We start from the raw sequence: 24,643 nt of genomic DNA on the forward strand, positions 1-24,643 counted from the left end.
CCCCCCAACCCCTGGTCTTGCACAGCCCCACCCCCCCCCCAACCCCTGGCCTTGCACAGCCCCACCACCCCCCCCCACCCCTATGGCCTCCCTTCACTCCCCCCCACAACAGCCCCCCCACCCCTGGCCTTGCATGGCCCCCCCCTCCTCGCTCCCCCCACCCTTCACACGGCTCCCCTCGCTCCCCCCCAACCCCTTGCACAGGCCCCCGCTCCCCCCCCCACCTCGCGCAGCCCTCCCCCCCCACCCCTCACACCGCCCCCCGCTCCCCCTGACCCCTCGCACCGGCCCCCACTCCCCCCCACCTCACACCGCCCCACCCTCGCACCGCCCCCAGCTACCCCCACCCCTCACACCGCCTCCCCTCCCCCCCCCTCCCCCTCCCCCTCGCACTGCCGCCTTGCTCACCCCTTCAGCCCCCTCGCTCTCCCCCCACACACCCCTTTGCTGCCCTCCTGCATAGCCTCCTCGCTCCCCCCCTTCACAGAGTACCCTTACTCCCACTTTCACTCCTCTCTTGCACAGCCTGTGCTGCCCCCTCAGAGGGCACTGCCCCCCCTCCCTGCCCACTGCCTCTGTCCAGCACTGTGATACTGCAGCTGGGCTCTGAGTCTGACTGTGTCTGATTACCCTGTGTCCATCGGCACGGCTCCCTCCGGCCTTCTGTTAACCTGTGCTTTTCCTAAAGTAAGAGTCCAGAGTGAGAGTGTGTCCGCTGCTAATCCGGGCCCGTTTACCCCCAGGAACAAGCTGTTTCACTGCCTTTTTCTTCAGACAGGGGCAGGGGCCGGCGGCGGGGGGGTGGGGGCCGGCGGCGGGGGGGTGGGGGCCGGCGGCGGGATGGGAGGGGGCTGCATTGAGGGACTTCTGAAGGTCAAAAGCAAAATGGAAATCCTGATGTTCAGCCATCTCCCAGGGAGCTTTGTGCTGACCACATCTGTCACACTGCAGTAATAACTCTGGGCAGAGAGAGGACCCCGGCAGGGGAAGGATCTGCAGATCCTCAGGATAGGATCCCCCGCTCTCTGGAACCCTCGGAGTGTCGGTGAGGGTGGCTCCAGCAGCCTTCCTCCTGAAGAATGAGGAACTCACTGAGCAGCTCCTGTCACCCCCAGGGGCCGGCGAGGCTGGACCGGGGGCAGGCGAGGTCCGACCGGGGGCAGGCGAGGTCCGACCGGGGGCAGGCGAGGTCCGACCGGGGGCCGGCGAGGCTCGACCGGGGGCCGGCGAGGCTCGACCGGGGGCCGGCGAGGTCCGACCGGGGGCCGGCGAGGTCCGACCGGGGGCCGGCGAGGTATCAGGACACACTGACACCCTCTGGAAGTATGAGGCAATACTTCCAGTTCTGGGTCTCTGGTACCCAGCACTGCTCTGTGCCAGTTTATCCAGGCACACAGTCTCAGATGAGGAAATAAAGCTGCCTGCCTCCCGGTTTCTCCCATCGATGGTCAGGAACTGACTGATGGACTTTGCTGAGGATGGTAAGAGTTTGGTGAATTTACCGGTGGACAGACAGAGGCCAGTAACAGCGGGGGACCTGAGTGAGAGAGAGCAGGAATCAAAAACCAGGCATTAATTAACACCCCCGCGTGCACACTCCCCTATCCGCACCCCCGCGTACACACTCCCCTATCCGCGCCCCCGCGTGCACACTCCCCTATCCGCGTACACACTCCCCTATCCGCGCCCCCGCGTGCACACTCCCCTATCCGCACCCCCCCGTGCACACTCCCCTATCCGCACCCCCGCGTGCACACTCCCCTATCCGCGCCCCCGCGTGCACACTCCCCTATCCGCACCCCCGCGTACACACTCCCCTATCCGCGCCCCCGCGTGCACACTCCCCTATCCGCACCCCCGCGTGCACACTCCCCTATCCGCGCCCCCGCGTGCACACTCCCCTATCCGCACCCCCGCGTGCACACTCCCCTATCCGCACCCCCGCGTACACACTCCCCTATCCGCGCCCCCGCGTGCACACTCCCCTATCCGCGCCCCCGCGTGCACACTCCCCTATCCGCGCCCCCGCGTGCACACTCCCCTATCCGCACCCCCGCGTGCACACTCCCCTATCCGCACCCCGGCGTACACACTCCCCTATCCGCACCCCCGCGTGCACACTCCCCTATCCGCACCCCCGCGTGCACACTCCCCTATCCGCACCCCCGCGTGCACACTCCCCTATCCGCGCCCCCGCGTGCACACTCCCCTATCCGCGCCCCCGCGTGCACACTCCCCTATCCGCGCCCCCGCGTGCACACTCCCCTATCCGCACCCCCGCGTACACACTCCCCTATCCGCACCCCCGCGTACACACTCCCCTATCCGCACCCCCGCGTGCACACTCCCCTATCCGCACCCCCGCGTGCACACTCCCCTATCCGCGTACACACTCCCCTATCCGCACCCCCGCGTACACACTCCCCTATCCGCACCCCCGCGTGCACACTCCCCTATCCGCGCCCCCGCGTGCACACTCCCCTATCCGCGCCCCCGCGTGCACACTCCCCTATCCGCGCCCCCGCGTGCACACTCCCCTATCCGCGCCCCCGCGTACACACTCCCCTATCCGCACCCCCGCGTGCACACTCCCCTATCCGCACCCCCGCGTGCACACTCCCCTATCCGCGTACACACTCCCCTATCCGCACCCCCGCGTGCACACTCCCCTATCCGCACCCCCGCGTGCACACTCCCCTATCCGCGTACACACTCCCCTATCCGCACCCCCGCGTACACACTCCCCTATCCGCACCCCCGCGTGCACACTCCCCTATCCGCGCCCCCGCGTGCACACTCCCCTATCCGCACCCCCGCGTGCACACTCCCCTATCCGCGCCCCCGCGTGCACACTCCCCTATCCGCACCCCCGCGTGCACACTCCCCTATCCGCACCCCCGCGTGCACACTCCCCTATCCGCACCCCCGCGTGCACACTCCCCTATCCGCGTACACACTCCCCTATCCGCACCCCCGCGTACACACTCCCCTATCCGCACCCCCGCGTACACACTCCCCTATCCGCGTACACACTCCCCTATCCGCACCCCCGCGTGCACACTCCCCTATCCGCGTACACACTCCCCTATCCGCACCCCCGCGTGCACACTCCCCTATCCGCGTACACACTCCCCTATCCGCCCCCGCGTGCACACTCCCCTATCCGCGCCCCCGCGTACACACTCCCCTATCCGCACCCCCGCGTGCACACTCCCCTATCCGCGTGCACACTCCCCTATCCGCGTGCACACTCCCCTATCCGCACCCCCGCGTGCACACTCCCCTATCCGCGTACACACTCCCCTATCCGCGCCCCCGCGTGCACACTCCCCTATCCGCACCCCCGCGTACACACTCCCCTATCCGCGCCCCCGCGTGCACACTCCCCTATCCGCACCCCCGCGTGCACACTCCCCTATCCGCGCCCCCGCGTGCACACTCCCCTATCCGCGTACACACTCCCCTATCCGCGTGCACACTCCCCTATCCGCGTGCACACTCCCCTATCCGCGTGCACACTCCCCTATCCGCGTACACACTCCCCTATCCGCGTACACACTCCCCTATCCGCGTACACACTCCCCTATCCGCGCCCCCGCGTGCACACTCCCCTATCCGCACCCCCGCGTGCACACTCCCCTATCCGCGTACACACTCCCCTATCCGCGCCCCCGCGTGCACACTCCCCTATCCGCACCCCCGCGTACACACTCCCCTATCCGCGCCCCCGCGTGCACACTCCCCTATCCGCACCCCCGCGTGCACACTCCCCTATCCCGCCCCCGCGTGCACACTCCCCTATCCGCGTGCACACTCCCCTATCCGCGTGCACACTCCCCTATCCGCGTGCACACTCCCCTATCCGCGTGCACACTCCCCTATCCGCGTGCACACTCCCCTATCCGCGTGCACACTCCCCTATCCGCGTACACACTCCCCTATCCGCGTACACACTCCCCTATCCGCGTACACACTCCCCTATCCGCGTACACACTCCCCTATCCGCGCCCCCGCGTGCACACTCCCCTATCCGCACCCCCGCGTGCACACTCCCCTATCCGCGCCCCCGCGTGCACACTCCCCTATCCGCACCCCCGCGTACACACTCCCCTATCCGCGCCCCCGCGTGCACACTCCCCTATCCGCACCCCCACGTGCACACTCCCCTATCCGCACCCCCGCGTGCACACTCCCCTATCCGCGTACACACTCCCCTATCCGCGCCCCCGCATGCACACTCCCCTATCCGCACCCCCGCGTGCACACTCCCCTATCCGCGTACACACTCCCCTATCCGCGCCCCCGCGTACACACTCCCCTATCCGCACCCCCGCGTGCACACTCCCCTATCCGCACCCCCACCATCTCCATCAGGGTCAGCAAGTGCTGGGACCCCCCCCACCCCAACCCCCCGAACTGCAACTGTGGAGAGCCCCAGCCTCGGTGAGTGCGAAGTGGGGGCAAACCCCATTCAGGAGCCGGGTATCTGTCACCCTCTCCATCTCTCACTCTTCGCTCCCTCATTCCTGCCGACACATGTCCCTCGCCCCTTCCGTCCCCTCCCTACGTCATACACACCTCGTTCCCTCCAAAAGTCTCCACTCACACCCTAGGTCACTCACTCCCTCGGCCCTCGCACCCTCTGTCCCTCGCTCCCTCCATCACTCACTGCTTGCTCCCTCCGTCTCTCTCGGCGCTCCCTCCATCCCTCCCTCTGATCTTCTCCCCTCCCTCCCTCGCCCCGCTCTCCCTCCCTCCCTCGCCCCGCTCTCCCTCCCTCCCTCGCCCCGCTCTCCCTCCCTCCCTCGCCCCGCTCTCCCTCCCTCCCTCGCCCCGCTCTCCCTCCCTCCCTCGCCCCGCTCTCCCTCCCTCCCTCGCCCCGCTCTCCCTCCCTCCCTCGCCCCGCTCTCCCTCCCTCCCTCCCTCACTCACCATGCTGTCTGGTGATTTGCTGTGGTATTAAATTCTCGGAGTAATGTGAAGGCGTTATTTGCGATGCTCTGAGCTTGATACTGAGACAGAGAGCAGCACCGGGAGTAATGGCTGCTTTTACCATCTCCCTCCAGACGCACTCCCACCGACAGCTGCTTTCCCACTCGCTGGTTCTAGAGGAACATCAAATAGCATTATCAATCCACCTGATCCCGGAGTGATCCCAGCCCCACTGAGGGAGTGCCGCACTGTCAGAGGGTCAGTGCTGAGGGAGTGCCGCACTGTCAGAGGGTCAGTGCTGAGGGAGTGCCGCACTGTCAGAGGGTCAGTGCTGAGGGAGTGCCGCACTGTCAGAGGGTCAGTGCTGAGGGAGCGCCGCACTGTCAGAGGGTCAGTGCTGAGGGAGTGCCGCACTGTCAGAGGGTCAGTGCTGAGGGAGTGCCGCACTGTCAGAGGGTCAGTGCTGAGGGAGTGCCGCACTGTCAGAGGGTCAGTGCTGAGGGAGTGCCGCACTGTCAGAGGGTCAGTGCTGAGGGGAGTGCCGCACTGTCAGAGGATCAGTACTGAGGGAGCGCCGCACTGTCAGAGGATCAGTACTGAGGGAGCGCCGCACTGTCAGAGGGTCAGTACTGAGGGAGTGCCGCACTGTCAGAGGGTCAGTGCTGAGGGAGTGCCACACTGTCAGAGGGTCAGTGCTGAGGGAGTGCCGCACTGTCAGAGGGTCAGTGCTGAGGGAGTGCCGCACTGTCAGAGGGTCAGTGCTGAGGGAGTGCCGCACTGTCAGAGGGTCAGTGCTGAGGGAGTGCCGCACTGTCAGAGGGTCAGTGCTGAGGGAGCGCCGCACTGTCAGAGGGTCAGTGCTGAGGGAGCGCCGCACTGTCAGAGGGTCAGTGCTGAGGGAGCGCCGCACTGTCAGAGGGTCAGTGCTGAGGGAGCGCCGCACTGTCAGAGGGTCAGTGCTGAGGGAGTGCCGCACTGTCAGAGGGTCAGTGCTGAGGGAGCGCCGCACTGTCAGAGGGTCAGTGCTGAGGGAGCGCCGCACTGTCAGAGGGTCAGTGCTGAGGGAGCGCCGCACTGTCAGAGGGTCAGTGCTGAGGGAGCGCCGCACTGTCAGGGGGTCAGTGCTGAGGGAGCGCCGCACTGTCAGAGGGTCAGTGCTGAGGGAGTGCTGTAGTGTTGAAGGTGCTATATTTTTATCTGGGGTGCTGTGCCCTCTGAGGTGAAGGTAGGTCGATTCCATGGTCAGTCTTTGGAGTAGGGACTGGCAGAGGGGACGGGAGCAGATGTGAGCCAATTATCCCTCACCCAACAGCTGAAAAGATGTGATGGTGATTATCCCAGTGCTGTTTATGGGCTCTTGCTGTGCACAGAATGGCTGCCAGGACCTTGATGTAAAAGAGGGATTCACCTGCTCCCTGTCCTTGGTCAGTCGCTCCTCCAATTCTGTGGCCAGTTGTAGAAGCCAATGTTTCACCTGAGAGAGAGAGACAGCAGCAAGATTACACTCTCATCCCTGCACCTCTCCTCGTCCTCACATCAGCCAGACCCGCTGCTCTGGACTCTGCCCATTCCACCCCCCCTTTCCAGACACCCCCACATTCCCGGATCCTGGAAACGTTCACTAAATCCAGGGAAATATCCCACAGCTTACCATTCCCAAATCCCAGGAACCCAAGGAACTTGTGCACCTGTGCTTGCACACACGCGATCACACCCACACACACCCACACTGGGAAGGTTTACCAGAGGAATACCTGGAACGGGGAGATTATTTACTGAGGAAAAGTTACATAGAAACGTAGAACAGTACAGTACAGTACAGTACAGGCCCTTCGGCCCTCAGTGTTGTGCTGAGCTATGTCCAAACCCAAGATCAAGCTCCCCACTCCCTATCATTCTGGTGTGCTCCATGTGCCTATCCAATAACCACTTGAAAGTTCCGAAAGTAAAGGAGAGGTTAAGTTTGTATCTGCTTGAGTTTAGAAGAATAAGAAGTGAATTGATTGAAACACATTAAATTCTGGGGGTGTTGACAGAGGGGATGTGGAGAGGAGGTTTCCTCTTGTGCAGGAATAAGGAGTCACTGTTTTAAAATAAGGGGTCACCCAGTTAACGGGGAAATGGTCTACCCCAAATCCTCAGACTCCATGCCAACCTTCAGCGTCTGTTCCGCCATGACACCCAGGTCATGTTGCACTTTCCCTTTTCCTGAACTGCCATCATTCTGATAATAATCAGAGGGGATGGTGCAGGAGGGAGGGGTTCAGGTTCTTGAGCAATTGGGGCTCATTCTGGGGAAGGTGGGACCTCTATAAGAGTGATGGTCTACACCTGAATCAGAGGGGAACCAACATCTTGGGGGGAAAATTTGCAAAGGCTATGCAGGGGGGTTTAAACTGATTCAGGGGGGGGGTGGGATCCTGAGTAGAGGGGGTGAAAGTGAGGGGGGCATAGATGAACATAAGAACATAAGAACATAAGAAATAGGAGCAGGAGTAGGCCATCTGGCCCTTCGAGCCTGCCCCGCCATTCAATAAGATCATGGCTGATCTGTCGTGGCTCAGTTCCACTTTCCCGCCCTCTCCCCATAACCCTTAATCCCCTCTCTTATCAAAAACCCATCAACCCGCTTCTTAAAAATATTTAGCGAGGCAGCCTCCACCACTTCAACGGGCAGAGAATTCCAGAGATTCACCACCCTTTGAGTGAAGAAGTTCCTCCTCAACTCCGTTCTGAACCGCCCCCCCTTTATCTTGAGGCTGTGCCCCCTAGTCCTACTGTCTTTTTTGAGCGGGAAGAGTCTTTCCACCTCTATCCTATCCATCCCATTCATCATCTTATACGTCTCAATGAGATCTCCCCTCATTCTTCTAAACTCTAACGAGTACAAGCCTAGTTTATTCAGCCTCTCCTCATAGCTCAACCCCCTCAACTCCGGTATCAGCCTAGTAAACCTCCTCTGCACTCCCTCCAAGGCCAAAATATCCTTGCGCAGGTGCGGCGCCCAAAACTGCACACAGTACTCCAGCTGCGGCCTCACCAATGACTGCAATGCACGGCATCATGGGGGTGAAGCGGAGCAGGGTTTGAAATGCGTATACTTTAATGCGAGGAGTATTCGCAATAAAGTGGATGAACAGTAGGACTAGGAGGCACAGCCTCAAGATAAAGGGGAGGCGGTTTAGAACGGAGTTGAGGAGGAACTTCTTCACTCAAAGGGTGGTGAATCTCTGGAATTCTCTGCCCGTTGAAGTGGTGGAGGCTGCCTCGCTAAATATTTTTAAGAAGCGGGTTGATGGGTTTTTGATAAGAGAAGGGATTAAGGGTTATGGGGAGAGGGCAGGAAAGTGGAACTGAGCCACGACAGATCAGCCATGATCTTATTGAATGGCGGGGCAGGCTCGAAGGGCTAGATGGCCTACTCCTGCTCCTATTTCTTATGTTCTTATGTTCTTATGTAACTTGCAGCGTGGATCAGTACCTGGGACTTTGATGTTGTGGCCATTTCAGAGACATGGATAGAGCAGGGTCAGGAATGGTTGTTGCAGGTTCCGGGGTTCAAATGCTTTAGTCGGAGTAGAGAAGGAGGTAGAAGGGGGGAGGGGTAGTATTATTAGTCAAGGATTGTATCACAGTGTCAGAGAGGAAGTTTGATGAGGACTTGTCTGTTGAGGTAGTATGGGTTGAGATTAGAAATAGGAGAGGAGAGGTCACCCTGTTGGGAGTCTTTTGTAGACCTCCTAAAAGTTCTAGAGAGGTTGAGGAAAGGATTGCGGAGACGATCCTGGTTAGGAGTGAAAGTAATAGGGTAATTGTTATGGGGGACTTTAACTTTACTAATATTGATTGGAATTGCTATAGCTCTAGCTCATTAGAGGGGTCAGTTTTTGTACAAAGCGTGCAGGAAGGTTTTTTGACTCAGTACGTTGACAGGCCAACTAGAGGTGAGGCTATATTGGATTTGGTGCTGGGAAATGAGCCAGACCAGGTGTTAGACTTGGAAGTTGGTGTGCATTTTGGTGATAGTGACCACAATTCGGTTACGTTCACCTTAGTGATGGAAAGGGATAGGCATGAACCTCGGGTCAGTAGTTTTAGCTGGGGGAAGGGTAATTATGAGGCTATTAGGAGAGAATTAGGAAGCATAGGTTGGACTAGGAGACTACAGGGTCTGGGAACGTCTGAAATGTGGAGTTTTTTCAAGGAGCAGCTACTGCGAGTCCTTGATATGTATGTCCCTGTCAGGCAAGGAGGAAATGGTCAAGCAAGGGAACCGTGGTGCACTAAAAAAGTTGATTCGCTGGTTAAAAGGAAAAAGGAGGCTTATGTCCGGATGAGACTTGAGGGCTCAGGTAGTGCACTGGAAAGCTTTAGATTGGCTAGGAGGGAGTTAAAGAGTGAGTTAAGAAGGGCTAAAAGAGGACATGAGAAGACTTTGGCTGATAGGATTAAGGAGAATCCTAAGGCGTTCTATAGATATGTTAAGAACAGAAGATTGGTTAGGGCAAGATTAGGGCCAGTTAGAGACAGCAGTGGGAAGTTATGTGTGGAACCGGAAGAGATTGGAGAGGCATTGAACCAATATTTCTCTTCGGTATTCATGCAGGGGGACATAAATGTAGCTGTGGAGAACACTGGGTTACAGGGTTGTAAACTGGACAGTATTGCAGTTGATAAGGAGGTTGTGCTAGATATTCTTGAGGGTTTGAAAATAGATAAGTCCCCTGGGCCGGACGGGATTTACCCTAGGATTCTCTGGGAGGCAAGAGAGGCGATTGCAGAGCCTCTGGCTCTGATCTTCAGGTCGTCGTTGGCCACAGGTATAGTGCCACAGGACTGGAGGATAGCGAATGTTGTCCCATTGTTTAAGAAGGGGAACAGAGACTTCCCCGGGAATTATAGACCGGTGAGTCTTACTTCTGTTGTGGGCAAGGTTTTAGAAAAAATTATTAGGGATAGGATTTATAGTTACTTGGAGAGTAATGAATTGATTGGAGATAGTCAGCATGGTTTTGCGGAGGGTAGGTCATGCCTTACTAACCTTATTGAGTTTTTTGCGAAAGTGACCAAAGAGGTGGATGGGGGTAAGGCAGTTGACGTGGTGTATATGGATTTTAGTAAGGCGTTTGATAAGGTTCACCATGGTAGGCTTCTGCAGAAAATGCAGATGTATGGGATTGAGGGTGATCTAGGAAATTGGATCAGGAATTGGCTGGCGGATAGGAGACAGAGGGTGGTGGTTGATGGTAAGTATTCGTCATGGAGTTCAGTTACGAGTGGTGTGCCTCAGGGATTTGTTTTGGGGCCACTGCTGTTTGTAATTTTTATAAATGATCTGGATGAGGGTATAGTTGGGTGGATTAGTAAATTTGCTGATGACACCAAAGTCGGAGGTGTGGTAGATAGTGAGGAAGGGTGTCATAGTTTACAGAGAGACTTGGACAAGTTGCAGAGCTGGGCCGAGGGGTGGAGGATGGAGTTTAATGCGGAAAAGTGTGAGGTAATTCACTTTGGCAGGAATAACAGATGTGTAGAGTATAGGGCTAACGGTAGGACCCTGAATACTGTTGATGAACAGAGGGATCTAGGTGTATGTGTACATAGATCCCTGAAAGTTGGGAATCAAGTAGATAAGGTTGTTAGGAAGGCATACGGTGTCTTGGCGTTTATTGGTAGGGGGATTGAATTTAGGAGACGCAGCGTCATGTTGCAACTGTACAAAACTCTGGTGCGGCCGCACTTGGAGTATTGTGTGCAGTTCTGGTCCCGACATTATAGGAAGGATGCGGAGGCATTGGAGAGGGTGCAGAGGAGGTTTACCAGGATGTTGCCTGGTATGGAGGGGAGGTCCTATGAGGAGAGACTGAGGGATTTGAGGTTGTTTTCGTTAGAAAGAATGCGGCTAAGAGGGCACCTTATTGAAACATATAAGATGATTAGAGGTTTAGATAGGGTGGACAGTGATAGCCTTTTTCCTCGGATGGAGAAAGCTAGCACGAGGGGGCATGGCTTTAAATTAAGGGGTGGTAGATATAGGACGGATGTCAGAGGTAGGTTCTTTACCCAGAGGGTGGTGAGGGATTGGAATGCCCTGCCTGCTGCAGTTGTAAATGTGCCTAGTTTGGGGGCGTTTAAGAGATCCGTGGATAGGTTTATGGATGGAAAGGGATTGGTTTAGGTTAGAGGGTCATTGCTTTTTAATTGGTCGGTGCAACATCGTGGGCCGAAGGGCCTGTTCTGCGCTGTAATGGTCTATGTTCCACTCTTCCACTTTTTGCCACCAAAGTGGATAATCTCACATTTGTCCACATTATGTTACATTTGACAAGTATTTGCCCACTTAGCCTGTCCACGTCACTCTGCAGCCTCTTAGTTGCCAATCTAGTTGAACATTTTTTTCCCAGGGTGGAAGAGTCAATTACTCAGGGGCACAGGTTTAAAGGAGATGTACAAGGGAGGTTTCTTTACACAGAGGATGGTGGGTGCCTGGGATTCATTGCCGGGGAAGGTAGTGGAAGCGGATAAAGTAGTGACTTTTAATGGGTGCCTTGACAATACATGAATAGGATGGGAATAGAGGGATATGGTCTCTGGAAGGGTAGGGGGTTTTAGTTCAGTCCGGCAGCATGGTTGGTGCAGGCTTGGAGGGGCCGAAGGGCCTGTTCCTGTGCTAGAATTTTCTAACCCTTGGAGAGTGGTGACCATAATATAATTTGTTGAGACGGACAGTGATGTAGTTGATTCTGAGACTAGGGTCCTGAATCTCAGTAAAGGGAACTGTGATGATATAAGGCATGAACTGGCCATGGTGGACTGGGAAACATTACTAAAAGGAAAAGCAGTAGACAGCCAATGGCAGGCATTTAAAGGGTGAATAAGTGAATTCCAGAAGTTGTTTATTCCTGTTTGGTGCCAGCGTGGTCAGGGAGTTGTGGCCAAACCATGGTTTACAAGGAGAATTAGAGAGAGTATCAGATTCAAGAAGCATAAAAACTGGCAAGAAAAAACAATAGGCCTGAGGATTGGGAGCAGTTTAAAATTCAACAAAGGGGGACCAAGGGATTAATTAACAGGAAAACAGACTATGAAAGTAAGCAAGCGGGGAACATAATAACTGGCTTAACAGTTTCTATATGTAAAAAAAAAATAAATGTAGGCCCCTTACAGTCACAAACGGGAGAATTCATAACAGGGAATAAAGAAATGGCTGAGGAATTAAATTTGTACTTTGCTTCAGTCTTCACAAAGGAAGACATGAATAATGTACCAGGAGTGCTGAGAGAAACCTGTTTTAGTGAGGAGCTGAAGGAAATCAGCATTAATAGAGAAATGGTTTTGGGGAAATTGATGGGATTAAAGGTGGATAAATCTCCAGGTCCTGATAATCTTCATCCCAGAGTACTTCAGGAAGTGGCCCTGGAAATACTAGATCCATTGGTGGTTATTTTCCACAATTCTTTGGACTGGTTCCTACAGATTGGAGGGTAGCTAATATCAGCCTGCTGTTGAAAAAGGGAGGTAGAGAGAAAACAGGGAACTATAGACCAGTGAGCCTAACGTCAGCACTGGGGAAGTTGCTCCATTATCAAGGATTTCATAACTCAACATTTGGAAGGCACTGGGATAATCAGACAAAGTCAGCATGGATTTACAAAAGGGAAATCATGCTTGAGGGATCTATTGGAATTCTTTGAGGATGTAACGAATAGAGTTGATCAAGGAGAACCAGTGGATGTGGTTTATTTAAACTTTCAGAAGGCTTTCAAACAAGGTCTCACATAACATCAATGAACAAAGAAAATTCCAGCACAGGAACAGGCCCTTCGGCCCCTCCAAGCCTGCACTGACCATGCTGCCCGACTGAACTAAAACCCCCTACCCTTCCGGGGACCATATCCCTCTATTCCTATCCTATTCACGTATTTGTCAAGATGCCCCTTAAAACTCAGTATCGTGTCCGCTTCCACTCCCTGCCCCGGCAGTGAGTTCCAGGCACCCACCACCCTCTGTGTAAAAAATCTGCCTCGTACATCTCCTTTAAACCTTGCCCCTCGCACCTTAAACCTGTGCTCCCCCCCCCTCCGAGTAATTGACTCTTCCACCCTGGGAAAAAGCTTCTGACTATCCACTCTGTCCATGGCCCTCATAGTCTTGTAGACTTCTATCAGGTCTCCCCTCAACCTCCGTCGTTCCAGTGGGAACAAACCAAGTTTCTCCAACCTCTCTTCAGAGTTAATGCCCTCCACACCAGGCAACATCCTGGTAAATCTTTTCTGTACCCTCTCTAAAGCCTCCACATCCTTCTGGTAGTGTGGTGACCAGAATTGAACACTATATTCCAAGTGTAACCTCACTAAGGTTCTATAAAGCTGCAACCTGACTTGCCAATTTTTAAACTCAATACCCCGGCCGATGAAGGCAAGCATGCCGTACGCCTTCTCAACTGTCTTCTCCACCTGCATTGGCACTTTCAGTGACCTGTGTACCTGTACACCCAGATCCCTCTGCCCACCTAGAAAAGAACGGTTTGATCAAGCAGAGACAGCACGGATTCATGAAGGGTGAGTGGATGAAGATGAGTGGAAAAGAAAATTGCGTGGAGGGTGTGGAAAGTCTGCAGAGGGATCTGGATAGGCAGAGTGAGTGGGCGAGGACCTGGCAGATGGAGTATAATGTTAGCAAGTGTGAGGTTATCCACTTTGGTAGAAATAATAGTAGGAGGGGTTATTATTTAAAAGGTGAAAAGCTGCAGCATGCTACAGTGCAGAGGGACCTGGGGGTCCTTGTGCACGAATCGCAAAAACCCAGTCTGCAGGTGCAGCAGGTGATCAAGAAGGTGAATGGGATGCTGGCCTTTATAGCGAGGGGGATAGAATATAAAAGTAGGGAGGTCTTGCTGCAACTGTACAGGGCACTGGTGAGGCCGCAGCTGGAGTACTGTGTGCAGTTTTGGTCACCGCACTTGCGAAAGGATATATTGGCCTTGGAGGGAATGCAGAGGAGGTTCACTAGGCTGATACCGGAGTTGAGGGGGTTGGACTATGAAGAGAGACTAAATACACTGGGTCTGTACTCATTGGAGTTTAGAAGGCTGAGGGGGGATCTTATAGAGACGTATAAGATAATGAAAGGGATGGATAGGGTAGAGGTAGAGAGATTCTTCCCGCTCAGAAAGGATAGCAGGATTAGAGGGCACAGCCTCAAAATAAGGTGGGGGGGGGGAGGGGCAGTTTAGATCGGAGTCGAGGAGGAATTTCTTCACTCAAAGGGTGGTGAATCTCTGGAATTCTCTGCCCATTTGAAGTGGTGGAGGCTACCTCACTAAATATATTTAAGACACGGGTAGATAGGTTTCTGACAGACAAGGGAATTAAGGGTTATGGGGAGAAAGCGGGAAAGTGGAACTGATCCACTTCAGATCAGCCATGATCTTATTGAATGGCGGGGCAGGCTCGAAGGGCTAGATGGCCTACTCCTGCTCCTATTTCTTATGTTCTTAAGGGGAAGTCGTGTTTAACGAATTTATTGGATTTCTATGAGGATGTGACTAGTGCAGTAGACAGAGGGGAACCGGTGGATGTGTTTTTGGATTTCCCGAAGGCGTTTGATAAGGTGTCTCACAAAAGGTTGCTTCAGAAGGTTAGGGGGCATGGAGTTGGGGGTAAGGTGTTAGCGTGGATAGAGGATTGGTTGTCTAATATGAGGCAGAGAGTTGGTATCAATGGGTGCTATTCTGATTGGAGGTTGGTAAGTAGTGGAGTGCCGCAGGGATCGGTGCTGGGGCCTCAACTATTTACCATTTATATAGATGATCTGGAGGAGGGGGCTAAGTGTAGGGTGACGAAATTTGCTGATGGCACAAAGATGAGTGGAAAAGCAAATTGCGTGGAGGGTGCGAAAAGTCTGCAGAGGGATCTGGATAGGCTGAGCGAGTGGGCAAGGACCTGGCAGATGGAGTATAATGTTAGCAAGTGTGAGGTTATCCACTTTGGCAGAAATAATAGTAGGAGGGATTACTATTTAAAGGGCAAAAAGCTGCAGCATGCTACGGTGCAGAGGGACCTGGGGGTCCTTGTGCATGAGTCACAAAAACCCAGTCTGCAGGTGCAGCAGGTGATCAAGAAGGCGAATGGGATGCTGGCCTTCATAGCGAATAGAATATAAAAGCAGGAGGTCTTGCTGCAACTGTACAGGGCACTGGTGAGGCTGCAGCTGGAGTATTGTCTGCAGTTTTGGTCGCCGCACTTGCAGAAGGATATATTGGCCTTGGAGGGAGTGCAGAGAAGGTTCACAAGGCTGATACCGGAGATGAGGGGGTTAGCTGATGAAGAGAGATTGAACAGACCGGGTCTGTACTCGTTAGAGTTTAGAAAGCTGAGGGATGATCTTATAGAGGTCTATAAAATAATGAGGGGCACAGATCAGCTAGATAGTCAATATCTTTTCCCAAAGGTAGGGGAGACTAAAACTAGAGGGCATAGGTTTAAGGTGAGAGGGGAGAGATACAAGAGAGCCCAGAAGAGCAATTTTTTCACCCAGAAAGTAGTGAGTGTCTGGAATAAGCTCCTTCAGGCAGTAGAGGTGGGTACAATTCTGTCTTTTAAAAAGCATTTGAACAGTTGCATGGGTAAGATGGGTATAGAGGGATATGGGCCAAACACAGGCAATTGGGATTAGCTTCGGGGTTTAAAAAAGGGTAGCACGGACAAGATGGGCCAAAGGGCTGTAAACCCTGTAAAGGGCAGCATGTTTCCATGCTGTAAACGTCTATGAATATGACTAATGTGTCAAGTTAAAGCACATGAGATTGCAGGTAACGTCGTGAGATGGATAAATTAAAGTTAAAGTTTATTTATTAGTCACAAGTAAGGCTTACATTAACATTGCAATGAAGTTACTGTGAAATTCCCAAGTCACCGCCGTCTGGTGCCTGTTCGGGTCAATGCTCCTAACCAGCACATCTTTCAGACTGTGGGAGGGAACTCACGCAAACACGGGGAGAATGTGCAAACTCCAGACAGACAGCGACACAAGCCGGGAATCGAACCAAAGTCCCTGGCACTCTGAGATAGCAGTGCTAAATCACTGTGTCACCGTGCTGTCCCGGGTCCCTGGCGCTGTGAGACAGCAGTGTGAATCACTGTGTCACCGTGCTGCCCCGGGTCCCTGGCACTGTGAGACAGCAGTGTGAATCACTGTGTCACCGTGCTGCCCCGGGTCCCTGGCACTGTGAGACAGCAGTGTGAATCACTGTGTCACCGTGCTGCCCTGGGTCCCTGGCACTGTGAGACAGCAGTGTGAATCACTGTGTCACCGTGCTGCCCCGGGTCCCTGGCACTGTGAGACAGCAGTGTGAATCACTGTGTCACAGTGCTGCCCCGGGTCCCTGGCACTGTGAGACAGCAGTGTGAATCACTGTGTCACCGTGCTGCCCCGGGTCCCTGGCACTGTGAGACAGCAGTGTGAATCACTGTGTCACCGTGCTGCCCCGGGTCCCTGGCACTGTGAGACAGCAGTGTGAATCACTGTGTCACCGTGCTGCCCCGGGTCCCTGGCACTGTGAGACAGCAGTGTGAATCACTGTGTCACCGTGCTGCCCCGGGTCCCTGGCACTGTGAGACAGCAGTGTGAATCACTGTGTCACCGTGCTGCCCCGGGTCCCTGGCGCTGTGAGACAGCAGTGTGAATCACTGTGAGACAGCAGTGTGAATCACTGTGAGACAGCAGTGTGAATCACTGTGAGACAGCAGTGTGAATCACTGTGTCACCGTGCTGCCCCGGGTCCCTGGCACTGTGAGACAGCAGTGTGAATCACTGTGTCACCGTGCTGCCCCGGGTCCCTGGCGCTGTGAGACAGCAGTGTGAATCACTGTGTCACCGTGCTGCCCCGGGTCCCTGGCACTGTGAGACAGCAGTGTGAATCACTGTGTCACCGTGCTGCCCCGGGTCCCTGGCACTGTGAGACAGCAGTGTGAATCACTGTGTCACCGTGCTGCCCCGGGTCCCTGGCACTGTGAGACAGCAGTGCTAATCACTGTGTCACCGTGCTGCCCCGGGTCCCTGGCGCTGTGAGACAGCAGTGTGAATCACCATGTCACCGTGCTGCCCCGGGTCCCTGGCACTGTGAGACAGCAGTGTGAATCACTGTGTCACCGTGCTGCCCCGGGTCCCTGGCACTGTGAGACAGCAGTGTGAATCACTGTATCACCGTGCTGCCCCGGGTCCCTGGCGCTGTGAGACAGCAGTGTGAATCACTGTGTCACCGTGCTGTCCCGGGTCCCTGGCACTGTGAGACAGCAGTGTGAATCACTGTGTCACCGTGCTGTCCCGGGTCCCTGGCACTGTGAATCACTGTGTCACAGTGCTGCCCCGGGTCCCTGGCACTGTGAGACAGCAGTGTGAATCACTGTGTCACCGTGCTGCCCCGGGTCCCTGGCACTGTGAGACAGCAGTGTGAATCACTGTGTCACCGTGCTGCCCCGGGTCCCTGGCACTGTGAGACAGCAGTGTGAATCACTGTGTCACCGTGCTGCCCCGGGTCCCTGGCACTGTGAGACAGCAGTGTGAATCACTGTGTCACCGTGCTGCCCCGGGTCCCTGGCGCTGTGAGACAGCAGTGTGAATCACTGTGTCACCGTGCTGCCCCCGGTCCCTGGCACTGTGAGACAGCAGTGTGAATCACTGTGTCACCGTGCTGCCCCGGGTCCCTGGCACTGTGAGACAGCAGTGCTAATCACTGTGTCACCGTGCTGCCCCGGGTCCCTGGCACTGTGAGACAGCAGTGCTAATCACTGTGTCACCGTGCTGCCCCAGGTCCCTGGGGCTGTGAGACAGCAGTGTGAATCACTGTGTCACCGTGCTGCCCCGGGTCCCTGGCACTGTGAGACAGCAGTGTGAATCACTGTGTCACCGTGCTGCCCCGGGTCCCTGGCGCTGTGAGACAGCAGTGTGAATCACTGTGTCACCGTGCTGCCCCGGGTCCCTGGTGCTGTGAGACAGCAGTGTGAATCACTGTGTCACCATGCTGCCCCGGGTCCCTGGCACTGTGAATCACTGTGTCACCATGCTGCCCCGGGTCCCTGGCACTGTGAGACAGCAGTGTGAATCACTGTGTCACCGTGCTGCCCCGGGTCCCTGGCGCTGTGAGACAGCAGTGTGAATCACTGTGTCACCGTGCTGCCCCGGGTCCCTGGCACTGTGAATCACTGTGTCACCGTGCTGCCCCGGGTCCCTGGCACTGTGAGACAGCAGCGTGAATCACTGTGTCACCGTGCTGCCCCGGGTCCCTGGCACTGTGAGACAGCAATGTGAATCACTGTGTCACCGTGCTGCCCCGGGTCCCTGGCACTGTGAGACAGCAGTGTGAATCACCGTGTCACCGTGCTGCCCCGGGTCCCTGGCACTGTGAGACAGCAGTGTGAATCACTGTGTCACCGTGCTGCCCTGGGTCCCTGGCACTGTGAGACAGCAGTGTGAATCACCGTGTCACCGTGCTGCCCCGGGTCCCTGGCACTGTGAGACAGCAGTGTGAATCACCGTGTCACCGTGCTGCCCCGGGTCCCTGGCACTGTGAGACAGCAGTGTGAATCACTGTGTCACCGTGCTGCCCCGGGTCCCTGGCACTGTGAGACAGCAGTGTGAATCACTGTGCACCGTGCTGCCCCGGGTCCCTGGCGCTGTGAGACAGCAGTGTGAATCACTGTGTCACCGTGCTGCCCCGGGTCCCTGGCACTGTGAGACAGCAGTGCTAATCACTGTGTCACCGTGCTGCCCCGGGTCCCTGGCACTGTGAGACAGCAGTGTGAATCACTGTGTCACCGTGCTGCCCCGGGTCCCTGGCACTGTGAGACAGCAGTGTGAATCACTGTGAGACAGCAGTGTGAATCACTGTGAGACAGCAGTGTGAATCACTGTGAGACAGCAGTGTGAATCACTGTGTCACCGTGCTGCCCCAGGTCCCTGGCACTGTGAGACAGCAGTGTGAATCACTGTGTCACCGTGCTGCCCCGGGTCCCTGGCACTGTGAGACAGCAGTGTGAATCACTGTGTCACCGTGCTGCCCCGGGTCCCTGGCACTGTGAGACAGCAGTGTGAATCACTGTGTCACCGTGCTGCCCCGGGTCCCTGGCACTGTGAGACAGCAGTGTGAATCACTGTGTCACCGTGCTGCCCCGGGTCCCTGGCACTGTGAGACAGCAGTGTGAATCACCGTGTCACCGTGCTGCCCCGGGTCTCTGGCACTGTGAGACAGCAGTGTGAATCACCGTGTCACCGTGCTGCCCCGGGTCCCTGGCGCTGTGAGACAGCAGTGTGAATCACTGTGTCACCGTGCTGCCCCGGGTCCCTGGCACTGTGAGACAGCAGTGTGAATCACTGTGTCACCGTGCTGCCCCGGATCCCTGGCGCTGTGAGACAGCAGTGTGAATCACTGTGTCACCGTGCTGCCTCATGTCCCTGGCGCTGTGAGGCAGCAGTGTGAATCACTGTGCCACTAGAAAGCTGATTAGTAGATAGGAAGCAAAGAGTTGGTATAAATGGGTCTTTTTCTGATTGGCAGTCAGTGACTAGTGGGGTTCCGCAGGGATCTGTGCTCAGATCCCAACTGTTGACATTATATATGAATGATTTGGAAGAGGGAACTGAATGTATTATCTCCAAATTTACAGATGATACAAAGTTGGGTGAGAGGGTGAGCTGTGAGGAGGATACAGAGATATTTCAGTGTGATTTGGACAGGCTGAGTGTGTTGTTATTCCGACCAAAATGGATGACCTCACATTTACCAACATTGTACTCCATCTGCCAGACCCTCGCCCACTCACTTAGACTATCAATTTCCCTTTGCAGACTTTCAGCATCCTCTGCACACTTCGCTCTGCCACTCATCTTAGTGTCATGTTCTATATTCTCTGTTCTTTTAGAACTGAGGTGAGGAGAGATTTCTTCACCCAGAGGGTGGGGAATGTGTGGAATTCACTCCTACAGAAAGGAGCTGAGGACAAAACATTGTCTGATTTCAGAGCTTTTAGATATAGCTCTTGGAGAAATTAGATACAGCTCTTGGAGCTAAAGGGATCAAGGGATATGGGGGGAAGAAGGGAATTAGGATATTGAATTCGATGATCAGCCATGGGCAAAATGAATGGTGGAGCAGGCTGGAAGGGCTGAATGGCCTCCTCCTGCTTGGTTTCAATGAGTCTCTGGAATTTTCTTCCTGAAAAGGGGGTGACAGCAGACTTTTGAATATTTCCAAGGCTGAGGTGGACAGATTCCTGGTAAACAAGGGGGTGACAAGTTATCAGAGGAGCTGGGATGTCAATCTGAGGGTTGTATCAGATGGATGATGTTATTAAATGGCAGAGCAGGCTCTAGGGTCCAAATGGTATCTTCCCCCTAAACACCCAGAGCCCCCCCATCGCGGCTGTGTCACTCACTTACCTGCTCACAGCTGCTCAGGGCCTCAGTCCCCAGGAAGTTCTTGCTGCAGCTGATGGATTTGGGGAGGTGACGGGCACGAACAGGTTCAAACTCCACTCCACGGCATAAATCAAACAGCCAGCCCCTAAACCAGAAACACAGTCAGATAGCAAGGCAGGAGGGAGCAACGGGACAGGCTAGAGGGCAGGGAGGGAGGAGGGGGCCGGGAGGCGGGACGGTGTGGGGGGTTGGGGGGGACGGGGTTGGGGAGAGAGACCAGGAGGCGGGGTTGGGGGGGGGGAAGAGACCGGGAGGCGGGACGGGGGGGACGGGGAGAGACCAGGAGGCGGGACGGTGTGTGGGGGGGGGGGGGGCGGGGGGGGGGAGAGACCGGGAAGCGGGACGGGGGGGGACGGAGAGACCGGGAGGCGGGACAGTGGGGGGGGGGGGGGGGAGGGGAGAGACCAGGAGGCGAGATGGTGTGGTGGTGGGGGGGGGGGGGGGGGGAGACCGGGAGGCGGGACGGTGTGGGGGGGTGGAGAGACCGGGAGGCAGGACGGGGTTGGGGGGGGGAAGAGACCAGGAGGCGGGACGGTGTGAGGGGTTGGGGGGGGGGAGAGACCAGGAGGCGGGACGGGGTTGGGGGGGGAGAGACCGGGAGGCGGGACGGGGGGGACGGGGTTGGGGGGGGGGGGGGGGGGGGGGGAGACCAGGAGGCGGGACGGTGTGAGGGGCTGGGGGGGGAGAGACCGGGAAGCGGGACGGGGGGGACAGGGTTGGGGGCGACCGGGCGGGGAGGATGGGTTACATTAAGAACCCGGATAGATTCTGGAGCCATTTAGCCCATCCTGGTCCAGGTTAGTCCAGTAGACAGGGTCAAGGCTCTGAAAATAGGGGAATAGGGATAACTCAGGAAATTACCGACCACTGAGTCTAACCTCAGTGGTTGGTAAGTTGATGGAGAACATAGAACATAGAACACTACAGCACAAACAGGCCCTTCGGCCCACGAGTCGCGCCGATCACATCAACACCTATCTATAACCCCCAATCCCATAAAACCCCATATACTCATCCAGAAGTCTTTTAAAAGACCCCAGCGAGTTCGCCTCCACCACCACTGACGGCAGCCGATTCCATTCACTCACCACCCTCTGAGTGAAAAACTTACCCCTAACATCACTTCTGTACTTTCCTCCCCGCACCTTAAATCTGTGTCCTCTCGTAGCGACCATTTCAACCCGGGGAAATAGCCTCTGAGAATCCACCCTATCCATTCCTCTCAACATTTTATAAACCTCTATCAGGTCGCCTCTCAACCTTCGTCTCTCCAGGGAAAAGAGACCCAGCTCCCTCAACCTAACTTCATAAGGCATGCCTCCCAATCCAGGCAACATCCTTGTAAATCTCCTCTGTACCCTTTCAATAGCTTCTACGTCTTTCCTATAGTGAGGCGACCAGAACTGCGCACAGTACTCCAAATGAGGCCTGACAAGGGTTTTATAAAGTTGCAGCATTACCTCCCAACTCCTGAACTCAATCCCTTGATTAATGAAGGCCAGTACACCATACGCCTTCTTGACCACCTCTTCCACCTGCGAGGCCGATTTAAGAGTCCTGTGGACCCAGACCCCGACCCCAAGATCCTTCTGCTCTTCAACCAAGAAGATCCTGAGGGACTGGATTTATGACTAAATAGACTGGGTCTGTACTCGTTGGAGTTTAGAAGGATGAGGGGGGAATCTTATAGAGACGTATAAGATAATGAAAGGGTAGAGGTGGAGAGGTTCTTCCCGCTCAGAAAGGACAGTAGGACTAGAGGCACAGCCTCAAGATAAAGGGGGGGCAGTTTAGATCGGAGTTGAGGAGGAAATTCTTCACTCAAAGGGTGGTGAATCTCTGGAATTCTCTGCCCGTTGAAGTGGTGGAGGCTACTTCGCTAAATATATTTAAGACACGGGTAGATAGGTTTCTGATAGACAAGGGAATTAAGGATTATGGGGCGAAAGTTGGAAAGTGGAACTGATCCACTTCAGATCAGCCATGATCTTATTGAATGGCGGGGCAGGCTTGAGGGGCTAGATGGCCTACTCCTGCTCCTATTTCTTATGTTCTTATGAGCATTTAGAAAAGTTTAGTATGCTCAAAAGAAGTTTAGTATGCTCAAAAGTAGTCAGAACGGCTTTGTCAAGGGCAGGTCGTGCCTTACAAGTCTGGTTGAGTTCTTTGAAAATGTGACTGAACACATTGACTAAGGAAGAGCGGTGGATCTGGTTTATATGGACTTCAGCAAGGCGTTCGATAAGGTGTCCCATGCCCAAGCACTTTAGAAAGTGAGAGGGCATGGGATCCAGGGGGCTTTGGCCTTGTGGATCCAGAACTGGCTTGCCTGCAGAAGGCAGAGAGTGGTTGTGGGTAGGTCTTTTTCTGCATGGAAGTCGGTCACCAGTGGAGTGCCCCAGGGTTCTGTTCTGGGACCCTTGCTGTTTGTCATTTTCATAAATGACCTGGATGAGGAAGTGGAGGGATGGGTTGGTAAGTTTGCCGACGACACAGAGGTTAGTGGTGTTGTGGATAGTTTGGAGGGATGTCAGGAGTTGCAGCGTGACATAGATAGGATGCAAGACTGGGTGGAGAAGTGGCAGATGGACTTCAACGCGGATAAACGTGTAGTGATCCATTCTGGCAGGTCCAATGGGATGAAGGAATACAATATCAAGGGTAGGACTCTTAGCAGTGTTGAAGAGCAGAAGGACCTTGGGGGCTGGGTCCATAGGACTCTTAAATCGGCCTCGCAGGTGGAGGATGTGGTTAAGAAGGTGTATGGTGTACTGGCCTTCATTAATCGAGGGATTGAGTTTAGGAGTCGGGAGGTAATGCTGCAACTTGATAAGACCCCACTTGGAGTACTGTGCGTAGTTCTGGTCGCCTCACTACAGGAAGGATGTGGAAGCTATTGAGAGGGTGCAGAGGAGATTTACGAGGATGTTGCCTGGATTGGGTGGCATGCCTTATGAGGATAGGTTGCGGGAGCTCAGTCTCTTCTCCCTGGAGAGACAAAGGATGAGAGGCGACCTGATAGAGGTTTATAAAATGTTGAGAGGTATTGATCGGGTGGATTCTTGGAGGCTATTTCCCAAGGCTGAAATGGTCACTACGAGAGGACACAGGTTTAAGATGCTGGGGAGTAGGTACAGAGGAGATGTCAGGGGTAAGTTTTTCACTCAGAGGGTGGTGGGTGAGTGGAATCGGCTGCCGTCGGTGGTGGTGGAGGCGAACTCGCTGGGGTTCTTTTAAGAGACTTCTGGATGAGTACATGGGACTTAATAGGATTAAGTGTTACAGGTAAACCTAGTAGGTAGGGATATGATCAGCGCAACTTGTGGGCCGAAGGGTCTTGTTGTGCTGTAGTTTTTCTATGTTATGTGAAATGACTTGTCTTACCCGGTTTTCTCTCCAAATTCTGCCTGCAGCTGGGACAGTGGGAATGCTCGGAGCTGTCCCATGTATTTGATGTTAAAGCGTTGAGCGACAGCCTCTCCCAGTTTCCCACCCAGATTGCGACTGGAACAAGAGCAGGTGAGATGGAGGGGTTAGGAGGCACGAGGTTACTTGGTGGAAAAGCTCTGCGGGTGTGCCAAGCGAGGGGAGTGGGATCAGGTTTGGATTTGCACAACAAAGCCCCACCTACTTCTCACAGAATCCCTACAGTCCAGGAGGAGGTCATTCAGCCCATTGAGTCTGCACCAACCCTCAGAGGCCCACAGTCCCCGCTCCATTCCCTATCCCCACAACCCAGTATATCACTATAACAAATCCACCTACCTACACTCTGAGGGAGAATTAACCAGGGCCAATCAACCTAACCCGCACATCATTGGACTGAGATAGGAAACCTGAGCACCTGGAGGAAAGCCACACAGACACGAGAACAGTGTGCAAACTCCACACACAGTGAACCAAGCCGGGAACTGAGCCCGGGTCCCTGGCACTGTGAGACAGCAGTGTGAATCACTGTGTCACTGTGCTGCCCCGGGTCCCTGGCGCTGTGAGACAGCAGTGTGAATCACTGTGTCACCGTGCTGCCCCGGGTCCCTGGCACTGTGAGACAGCAGTGTGAATCACTGTGTCACCATGCTGTCCCGGGTCCCTGGCACTGTGAGACAGCAGTGTGAATCACTGTGTCACCGTGCTGCCCCGGGTCCCTGGCGCTGTGAGACAGCAGTGTGAATCACTGTGTCACCGTGCTGCCCCGGGTCCCTGGCGCTGTGAGACAGCAGTGTGAATCACTGTG

The 24,643-nt window shown here is 55.1% G+C and overlaps 1 protein-coding gene across 1 annotated transcript; it reads right to left on the reverse strand.

Moving 5' to 3' along the window:
• Positions 1-579: 579 nt before the first annotated feature.
• On the reverse strand, positions 580-24,082 carry LOC145340559 (DNA polymerase eta-like). The gene is made up of 5 exons (XM_080185031.1): positions 23,794-24,082; positions 20,371-20,494; positions 6,341-6,406; positions 4,933-5,105; positions 580-1,537 (listed from the first exon to the last, which is right to left on the reverse strand). Exons 1-5 carry the CDS (start codon positions 23,853-23,855, stop codon positions 667-669), a joined length of 1,296 nt encoding a protein of 431 aa, XP_080041157.1. The 5' UTR covers positions 23,856-24,082; the 3' UTR covers positions 580-666.
• Positions 24,083-24,643: the final 561 nt, after the last annotated feature.

The sequence above is a fragment of the Carcharhinus amblyrhynchos genome, unplaced genomic scaffold (genome assembly GCF_965287045.1).
Source record: "Carcharhinus amblyrhynchos unplaced genomic scaffold, sCarAmb.v2.hapA chromosome_1148, whole genome shotgun sequence".
Classification (NCBI taxonomy): Eukaryota; Metazoa; Chordata; class Chondrichthyes; order Carcharhiniformes; family Carcharhinidae; genus Carcharhinus; species Carcharhinus amblyrhynchos.

Coding starts and splice junctions, on each gene's coding strand:
- LOC145340559 (XM_080185031.1), bottom strand. CDS start 23,855: ATGGGACAGCTCCGAGCATTCCCACTGTCCCAGCTGCAGGCAGAATTT. Junction 20,495..23,793: donor GAATTTGGAGAGAAAACCGG/GTAAGACAAGTC, acceptor TTTCTGGTTTAG/GGGCTGGCTGTTTGATTTAT. Junction 5,106..6,340: donor TGACCAAGGACAGGGAGCAG/GTGAATCCCTCT, acceptor ATGTTCCTCTAG/AACCAGCGAGTGGGAAAGCA.